The sequence below is a fragment of the Bombus vosnesenskii genome, unplaced genomic scaffold, assembly GCF_011952255.1.
Source record: "Bombus vosnesenskii isolate JDL3184/JDL3185 unplaced genomic scaffold, Bvos_JDL3184-5_v1.1 scf7180000014007, whole genome shotgun sequence".
Taxonomy (NCBI): Eukaryota; Metazoa; Arthropoda; class Insecta; order Hymenoptera; family Apidae; genus Bombus; species Bombus vosnesenskii.
Window position 1 is genome coordinate 1 of NW_022883326.1, and position 10,345 is coordinate 10,345.

The 10,345-nt window shown below is 41.4% G+C and overlaps 1 protein-coding gene and 1 pseudogene across 1 annotated transcript; one reads left to right on the plus strand and one right to left on the minus strand.

Annotated features, from left to right (window-relative positions):
• Positions 1-1,706: 1,706 nt before the first annotated feature.
• On the plus strand, positions 1,707-2,536 carry LOC117239451 (retinol dehydrogenase 13-like; the record flags this gene model as incomplete). The annotated part of the gene is made up of 3 exons (XM_033505011.1): positions 1,707-1,815; positions 1,998-2,312; positions 2,395-2,536. Coding segments are annotated over 3 exons (540 nt in total), but the record flags the coding sequence as incomplete, so codon positions are not given.
• A 2,132-nt stretch (positions 2,537-4,668) lies between these two features.
• LOC117239452 lies at positions 4,669-6,746 on the minus strand (annotated as a pseudogene).
• Positions 6,747-10,345: the final 3,599 nt, after the last annotated feature.

A 10,345-nucleotide genomic window follows, 5' to 3' on the forward strand; every position in this document is an offset into this window, starting at 1 on the left:
ATGTAACAATACCGCCCGGTGCCCGAAACGAACAAAGCGAAGGGGACTCAAGAGTTCATCACACCACACGCGCGGGCAGGAGAGTTCGATTTCCTGATTGGTTTCAGGCGGGTCTCGGATAGGCGTTAGGAGCCGGCGAACGTGCACCCTTGCCTGTAACATTTATACATTTTTCATTTATATAGCGTTATCACTGGTAAGGGGGTACTGTGGCGGCACGGGCCACGGAACTTTTCAACGGCTCCGGATGCAAAGCGCGACGCCGCCCAAGCGCAACACCGACGTGCCCAATGTACCATCGATATCTTCACACTCTTTCCGCCGAATTCTCGGAAGAGCATACACGTGCCAGCACTGGCGGCACATCTAATGAATGCACGCAAATGGGGGATATCGATGGGCTACGAAGGGAAGAATCTGCGCGATCCGAAACAAAAGCAGAGTCAGTCTGTCTTGCGCCATTAAATGTGTAACTCCTCGGTACTATTTGCATAGCAACGCGTCGAATGATCTCTCGGTGTCTATCGTTATTTGTTAGTTGTTACTTGTTGTCTGTTAAGTGTAATTGTTAGTTGTTAATTGTTAACTCTGATTGTTGATTAGTTCTAATTAAACTATTGTTCGTTAAAAACACCAAGAGTAGTTCCTTACGCACCTATCACCATACCACCTCAGATCATTAATATTAACATTGCACTTACAATTTGCAAGCGGTCAGATTATCAAGTTAAAGCTAATATCGACTAAAATTAGAAAATTTCTCTGGTTGCAACGAAGTTTAAAAATCTTATGCAATAATAGAAAAGTAATAAAAAATAAAATCGTGCTTAGATATAATTCCAAACCTTTGAAATGTGTGAATTGAAATCTTCTATGAATAAGCGTTCTTTGTAATACTTTTATATCTCTGATAACGAATAACGCTCTCCGTAACGACATATTAAATTATAGTATTTACAGAAAAAAAAATAAAAAATTTGTACAATATACAACGTGTTCAGATTTGATTAATTATGACAGATGTAATTCTGACAGCAAAATTAGAAAATTCCACGTCAGATGAGAATCGAATAAAGTACGCAAACATTAACAGCATTGACAGATTCGATACTGAAAACTCGATATTTTCAATTCGATTTATCGTAAAGATGTTGTGTGCGCGCGTGTGTGTGTGTCTTCATCTATTTTCTGTTACTGTCTGATACGATCAAATACGATCAATTATATAAAATATAAAGTATAGAATTTTATATTTGCGATAAATACATTACACGTTTCTGAGTATTAAATTTCGCTCTTTATTTTGAATCATCCATATCCATGACTTGACATGTATTCGAAACAGAATCCGAATTAATTATGATGAATTATGATTAATTATGATTAAAATAATATAAATTAACAATGACAATAAACTAAGAAAAATTATAATATATAGAAATGGACTATTGCATTTTAATCAATATTATCAAAATCTATTGTATATTTGTTTCATGATTGAATTGTTACAAATTCAGTTATGCCGTTTACATTGTATATTACTTGAAGGAAAAAACAAATCGTACAATGTTTTACTAAATTATTGATAATTAATGCTATTGATTATTTCTAAAAAATTGCCGTTAATTATTGGTGCAGTTTTACTTATTTAGAAAAATGTTTGCGGCTGTTTCAAAACCTTATAAAATTAATGATCATTTTTTTAGACACGCCGTGACATAGTAGTAGAAAGTAGCAATAAATATGTTTATTGTAGACCATGTGATCTAGCATCTCAAAAAAGTATTAGGGATTTTGCAGAGCAATTTAAGAAAGATATATACCATATCCTATGTTAGAGTATGAAATGAAATGAAATAACATAGCTTTGTTATATGTATAAAGTGTTCATCTATTTTTGAATACTAAATTGGGAAGAAATTCTTCCTGAACTTATTATATCTAAATCAATAGATCTATAGCATAATTTGTATTATCTGTTTCCATTGTAGAACACAAGAAAAGAAAGCTTCACATTCTTATAAATAATGCAGGAGTAATGAGATGTCCTAAGATGTATACCCAAGAAGGAATTGAATTGCAATTTGGTGTGAATCATATAGGACACTTATTACTAACAAATTTATTGTTAGACACTTTAAAAGATTCTGCACCATCAAGGATTGTAAATGTTTCAAGTAGTGCACACAAGCGTGGCAAAATTAAATTCGACGATTTGAATAATGAGAAAACCTATGAGCCTGGCGAAGCATATGCACAGAGCAAATTAGCTAATATTCTATTTACAAAGGAATTGGCAAATAAATTGAAAGGTTTTGTCATTTTAACAGAAAATAAAATTTATTTTTGAATAAATAATACAATCGATAAAGCATTATTTTTTATGTCATATAGGAACTGGTGTTACAGTGAATGCCGTCCATCCTGGTATAGTACGAACAGAAATAACGCGATATATGGGAATTTATCAAAACTTTTTAGGTAGATTGGCTGTAGATACTCTTTATTAAAACCAATAGTACATTAAAGTATGACATTCGAAGAATATTGTATAAAATTTTCACGGAGAAATATTAAAAAATACGGCAATGGCAGTAATTATTCGGACGTGTCTCGGAAAAAAGTAGAATTGCTCATAACTTGGTGCTGCATCATCTGAAATCAAAAACTCAAAGTTCATTCGTTAGGTAACAGTTTTCCCCAGGTAACGCTGGGAGGGTTTTTCGAAATTTCAATTTTTCACTTTTTTGGAACACTTTGAAGGGAAAATTAGCCGCAAATTTTTCAACAAATTTTCGCAAAATCGGCTAATGACAATAAATCATTCTTTCAAGCAGAAGGAAAACGGGAACTATTAATGCTTTTGAATTATATAGCTACCTCTTGTCCTCTCCCTGAACCTACCTAGAAGGAGTTTACCACTCGTCATCGTAACCCTCCGCCAAATACCAACAATAAGAAGCTGTCCCTTGATGATAAAATATATTCAAAGCCAACGATATTTACAATATAATCATCGGAATAGCTCAAGCGACCGACAACTATATCGATCAAATATTTCTCTGCTGTACTTACTATATACTTAATACGACGATTGTGTAATTAATGCATAAGAAATAATAAGGCGATGGTAAATGTATCGTTCAATGTTTCAATATGTCGGAGACGAAAGGACGCCGGGGCCCCTCCTAACCTCCTAACATTGTAATCTAGAGTCTACTATAGCCGTAATGAAACAATCGCAGTTATCCAAGCCGATGGTAACTGTTCGGGATTCATGACGGTGAACTTTGGCTCGGGGCGACAGCCTGCCGCCCAACGTAGCCACGGTCAACGGGACGGGCGATCCGTCTAACAAAGGTGCGGACCGGTGTTATGACCCTCATTAAAGGGGCAAAAATAAATAAGAATCGCACTTTCCCCCAACTCTGTTGTCATTGTATATTCTCAGAAGCATTCTCGGACTTTTCGTAATTAAGAAGGTTTCGCATACCTGCTGCACAATACGTCTGTCCTTTAAACCGTGTTTCATACACCAAACAAATGAACAACTGCTTAGGCTTTACCAGCCTGTTAATAAGGGGGCCCCCTTAAGAGACTTAACCCAGGCAATGGTGGCAAACATGAAGCGAAATGGCGTCTATATAAGCCCGACAACTAGCTCGGAGATCACATTCCCAATTCGACTATCGAACAGAACGTTTGAAAGTTCTTGACGCTTCGAAGTTCTTGACGTTTGAAAATTCTCGACGTTCGAAAGTTCTTGGTGTTTGGAAGCGCTTCGCGATTGAAAGCGTCCTTATACATCTTCACCACACTTGGAGCAGTAAGTATTTTATTTCCTTCAAATCGTTTCTTCCACTGATTTTTCAAACAATTTGTTTGAAATTATTTATTTTATTTCCCTATTTATTATTTATTTATTTTTTATTTATCTATCTTAATTTTATTTTTCCAGATTCTTCTCCGCATTTGGAAGTACTTCGAGTTCGAAAGTTCTTCACGTTTGGAAGCGCTTCGCGATTGAAAGCGTCCTTATACATCTTCACCACACTTGGAGCAGTAAGTATTTTATTTCCTTCAAATCGTTTCTTCCACTGATTTTTCAAACAATTTGTTTGAAATTATTTATTTTATTTGTTTATTTACCTATCTTAATTTTATTTTTCCAGATCGTGCCTTATAACAAAACGATGGGAGAGTGCCCGCTTGGTTACAATAGCTTGCACATCAGAAGACAATCTCGTGACAATTTACCACAGAATTACGTTATGGTGAGCTTTATTTGCCCATGTGGTCAATTCATCTCGGAATTTGGCCTGCATCGCTACCTTTTATACCATCTGACGGGAAGGACGGGGCGAAGACCAGGCAACCCTCGAACACGTCCATATCTCCAGTTGCTCTCCAGCTTGCAAGCAGAAGCAATTCAGAGGTTTCCCAGGAATACGAATGAAGATGAACAAGAAGAAGAAGAAGAAGAATACTCTCCTGATCGCTAAACTAATTAGACTTGGGAACTACTTTATATGGGAACTACTACTTACTTTACTTGGGAACTGTAAATAGATGTTGTGTATAACAGGCTCATCACACATAAGTTGTATTGTACATTATAGTAAATAAACTTTATACTTCTACTTAAAAGATAGATTCTAAATTTTTCTTTATCCCTTCTATCCCTTCAATTCCAATTTATCATATAATAGGTTATAACTTCTGTCCAGTTTGTTAAAATTTCTTTAACAACTTCTGCGCTTCCTGTTTAGCATCTCGATCATCTTCGTTCTTTGCAGGATAATCAAGGGCCATTTTTAAATATTTCGTAGCTAGCTCTTTTTAATTTAATTTTAAGTAGGTTTTTCCCAACATTAATAAATTTTGACTATAGAAATTGGGATCAATTTCCTCTGCAGTTTCAAAATATTTTAGAGCTTCCTCGAATGATGAAGATGGCGGTTCTCCAAATATTACAGATGCAATTTTTCTTTGATACCATGTTAAATCAGAAACTTGATAGCACCAAGTACCAAGCACGTACATAAGTGTTGGTTCTTTTGGATTTAGTTCCATTGCTCTCTGCGACATTAAACATATTCGATACAATTGCTTGACATTGTGTCAGGGAATGAAATATTTATAAGTATATATATATATATGTCGGATCATCACTGGAAATGGGGTTGTGGGCGTCAAATGAATCTTCTCGAGGATTAGCCATTGATATGGTACACACAGGCGTAGTTTATTACAATGATAGAATTATTACAGTCTTAAGAATTGATCACGGCGGTTCGGCACTCGCGACACCAGTGACGATGCTCTCGGGCTAAATAACGAATCCGCGGCCAACGGGATGACAACAGAACGTACTCACAAAGTCCAAGTCTGAGAATGATCACTGATCGCGAAAGCGTTACTCTTTGATCGATGAGATCGCGAGCGAGAATGCCTTTCCCGTCCCGATGATGCCACACAGGAAAACTATAACGGGGTGTGTCTAAGGATACGAGATCATCGGATTCGTCGAGAAAAGCCTTCGTTCAGAAAGTAGAAAGTATTGCTGCTAATTGGTTAATCTCCATATCGGTGGTTAGAAAAGGATGCTAGCCGCCCTCGAGGGAAAGTTGCTAGTGGGAGACGCCGCTCGTTGAAAAATATGTCTCCCCTATCTTCCCGTAGTTGGGACAAAGACCGTTTGTCCGTTTGAAGGACTTTAGTTAACTAAACCTTAAGATTTATAACGGGCCCTCGGGCTAGCCGAACATGTACTGCGGAGACGCATCGACATCTGGCAATCATCTTACTCGAAGAATAGGGTCTGCACGTGGCGAGCCACGGGACAGAAACCGTTGGAATGTTTACTGTCGCGTGTCGCCACAAATATTTCTTTTAAGGAGAGCTATAGAATTACTCCATACCTTTGTTAGGCAAAGCGTTCATCCCGTGACCGCGGCTACGTTCGGCGACTGACTGTCGCCTCGAGCCCAAGCTCATTATCACAATTCTCGAATAATTACAATCGGGTTGAATAACTACAATTGTTCAATTACAGCTATAGTAGACTCTAGGTTACAATGTTGCGGGATTATCCAAAATTCCAAAGGCTCCGGTGTTCTTTCATCTCCGACATATATATATATATATATATATATTAATATATTATCATGAAATATACCAGCATATGTTTCTTAATATTATATGACTCTTTTATTTGTGCTTTTACTCCTTCATAAAGAGTCTTAGAATTAAGGAGAATCGATGCTCATTTGTGTGCAGCCCAATTATCCTCTTTTATCTCAAGTGCTTCAAGTATTAAATCATAAGCTTCGAAAATTAATTTCTTTCCATCCACTTCACTCACAATTTTAGACAATTTATACATTGCTCTACACAAACGCCATATAATTTCAATATCACCGCTATCCTATAAAAATATTCAATTTTATTATCTACATTTATAAGTGATATACATAATGTCATTACTTTATAATTTATTAGAAGGTCATGTATTTCCTGGTATTGTTCTTGCTCGTATAATGCATCGGCTTTTGCTATTAGAACTTCTTTTGTAGTTATGATTGCTTCGTTGTCACCTCTCTTTTTTGTAAGACCCCAAATACCCATAGCAGTGAACGACGATATGGTACATAATTTTGTTGTTAACATGTACTGATTGCTGCTCTAATAATGAAAACTAATTGAATAATTTTGTATAATATATTAAAATTTATAGATCTGTGGCGGCACGGGCCACGGAACTTTTCAACGGCTCCGGATGCAAAGCGCGACGCCGCCAAAGCGCAACACCGACGTGCCCAATGTACCATCGGTATCTTCACACTCTTTCCGCCGAATTCTCGGAAGAGCATACACGTGCCAGCACTGGCGGCACATCTAATGAATGCACGCTAGTGGGGGATATCGATGGGCTACGAAGGGAAGAATCTGCGCGATCCGAAACAAAAGCAGAGTCAGTCTGTCTTGCGCCATTAAATGTGTAACTCCTCGGTACTATTTGCATAGCAACGCGTCGAATGATCTCTCGGTGTCTATCGTTATTTGTTAGTTGTTACCTATTGTCTGTTAAGTGTAATTGTTAGTTGTTAATTGTTAACTCTGATTGTTGATTAGTTCTAATTAAACTATTGTTCGTTAAAAACACCAAGAGTAGTTCCTTACGCACCCATCACCATACCACCTCAAACTGGTGACCCCGACGTGATTTAACGTGATATTTAGTGAAAGAGGTGACCGTGATAGTGCTATCGTTTTTAACCACCGATTTTGAGTGCACCGCGACGATGGAAAGTAATACACAGGGAACCATAGCCAGCCAGGTGATCAGCATGTCTCCACTGCTACCCACGAACACGGCGGCATGGTTTGCCCTTCTGGAGAGATAATTCGAGGCAGCGCGAATTACGGAAGACACCATTAAGTACGTGACGCTGGCAAAATGTCTCAACGATCAACAGCTCCAGGACGTCGAAGACCTAATGACGAACCCTCCGGACATCGGACGCTACGAGAAATTAAAACATGCGCTCATTCGCAAATTATCCGATACGGACGCGACTCGGATAAAGAAGTTGGTGGAAAGCGAGGAGATGGGAGATAGAAAGCCATCCCAGTTTTACCAACACTTAAAAAAACTCTCCAGCCCCGCCACGCCCGATGATTTTACCCTCACGCTGTGGAGGAACCGATTACCCGCCCGCATCAGGCGTGTCCTCGCGGCAGTCGACGATTCGGACCCAGAAAGGTTATTGCGGCAGGCGGACCTGATCGCTGAAGAATTCACGGAGGATTTTCAGCGCACCGCCCGGGTAACGGCAGTAATGGACCCACCAGCGCAAAACGCTGGAGTATACGAACCAATGGCCGCCGCAATCAACGTGTTGAGCGAGCAAATATCACAGTTGCAGGCACAGATGAACGCGTTGAGCATGATTAATCATCGTCGACCACGATCACGATCACGCTCGCGTTCGCGATACCACCGACGTTCGCGCTCGCGAGATCGGCCACGGCAAGACGGTCTGTGTTTCTATCATGCAAAGTTCGGAGAACGCGCGAGGAGCTGTCGTTTCCCATGCACGTGGAAGTCGGGAAACGAGACCAGCCGTCCGTAGACGCGGCAGAAGACGACGGCCTGAGTTCCCGCCGCATCTTCGTTACGGACAAGGGAACGAAGATCTCTTTCCTTGTAGACACCGGCGCCGACATCAGCGTATACCCCCGCAGTAAAATCCATAGGCACGTCAAGAAAAACGCGTACGAACTATTCGCGGCCAACTGGGGACGCGCATCGCAACGTATGGTACCACTACGATTGGCCTTAACCTGTCCCTAAGACGAGCCTTCGAGTGGAACTTCGTAATTGCTGACGTTCAAACGCCTATCATAGGCGTAGATTTTTTAAGCCATTATGGGTTGCTCGTGGACCCGCGAAACAAACAACTCCTCGACACGACAACCCAATTATCAACAAGGGGATACGCTGCCACGACGGAAGAAATATCCATCAAAACCGTAATCGGCGAATCGGTCTACCATCGACTATTGGCGGAGTTTCCGGATCTAACTCGTCCACCGGCCTTCGGACGAGAGAAAATCCGACACAGTGTGGTACACCATATTGAAACCACACCCGGGCCACCCGTCTACAGTAAACCTCGACGTCTCGCACCGGATCGTCTCAAGCAAGTCAAGGCGGATTTCGCAACAATGATCGAGCAAGGAGTGATGCGGCCATCGAAGAGTCCATGGGCATCACCCCTGCATGTCGTCCCAAAGAAGGACGGAAGTCTACGACCATGCGGCGACTATCGTGCGTTGAACGCTCGCACCATACCCGACAGGTACTCCCCACCACATATCGAAGATTCCGCGCAACATCTGTACGGTAAGCGTGTCTACTTAAAAATCGACCTTGTCCGCGCTTACCACCAAATCCCGATCGCGCCAGAAGACGTTAAGAAAACCGCGATCACGACACCTTTCGGACTTTTCGAAGCAACCAACATGATGTTTGGGCTTCGAAACGCCGCGCAAACGTGTCAAAGATTCGTTGACGAAATTACCCGTGGTCTGGACTTCGTGTTCGCTTACATAGACGATTTCTTAATCGCATCCGAAACCGAAGAACAACATCGCGAACACCTTCGGATTTTGTTTGAACGCTTAAACGAGTATGGCGTAGTCATCAACCCAGTAAAGTGCGAATTCGGTGTGAACGAAATCACATTCTTGGGACACACCGTAAACGCCGACGGGATAAAGCCGCTAGCCGAACGCGTTGACGCTATTGTAGAAGTACCGCTCCCCGGGACCGTTAAATCACTACGCAGGTACCTCGGTATGATTAATTTCTACCGACGTTTCATACCGGGGGCCGCAAAAATTTTTCAACCCCTAAACGACCTATTAAAAGGAGGAAAAAAGGGCAACGCGCCCATCAAATGGACAGAGCAATCCGAAGCCAGCTTCCGCGAGTCGAAACGCGCCCTCGCTAACGCCACGATGTTAGCGCATCCGATACCTGGCGCACCTGTTAGCCTCGCGGTAGACGCATCCGACTATGAAATAGGAGCGGTCCTCCAGCAACGCGTCAACGACTCTTGGCAGCCGTTAGGTTTCCTTACCAAACCGTTGAACTCCGCGCAGCGAAAGTACAGCGCGTACGACCGCGAATTACTCGCTATGTACACTGCGGTAAAGCGATTTCGACACGCCATTGAAGGGAGAAATTTTATAATTTACACCGATCATAAACCCCTTACATATGCGTTCAACCAAGATCCTGATAAGTGTTCGCCGCGACAATTCCGGCAACTAGATTACATCGGACAATTCACTACCGACATAAGATATATCAAGGGGTTAGACAATAATGTTGCCGACGCTCTGTCACGCATCGAAGCGATAGGAAAGTCTGTGGACCATCGAGCTCTCGCCGCCGCGCAAGAAGCCGACAAAGAACTAAGCAACATCGTCAACTCCGGTACATCCGCGCTACGGTTAAAGAAAATACGTTTCCCCGATCACGACGTAGAAATATATTGCGACGTATCGGGTGACTTTGTACGACCGTACGTAACGAAATCCTTGCGGCGCGACGTATTTAATTCGCTCCATGGACTTTCCCAACCAGGGATACGTGCCACTCAAAACCTGGTGACGACGCGTTTCGTCTGGCCGCCCATAAACAAGGACTCCCGAAATTGGACACGACAATGTATTCCGTGTCAACAATGTAAAGTCACCAGGCACGTATCCTCACCCGTCGGAACATTCGGAGAGTTAGCGGGCCGTTTCGAACACTTACACATAGACATTATCG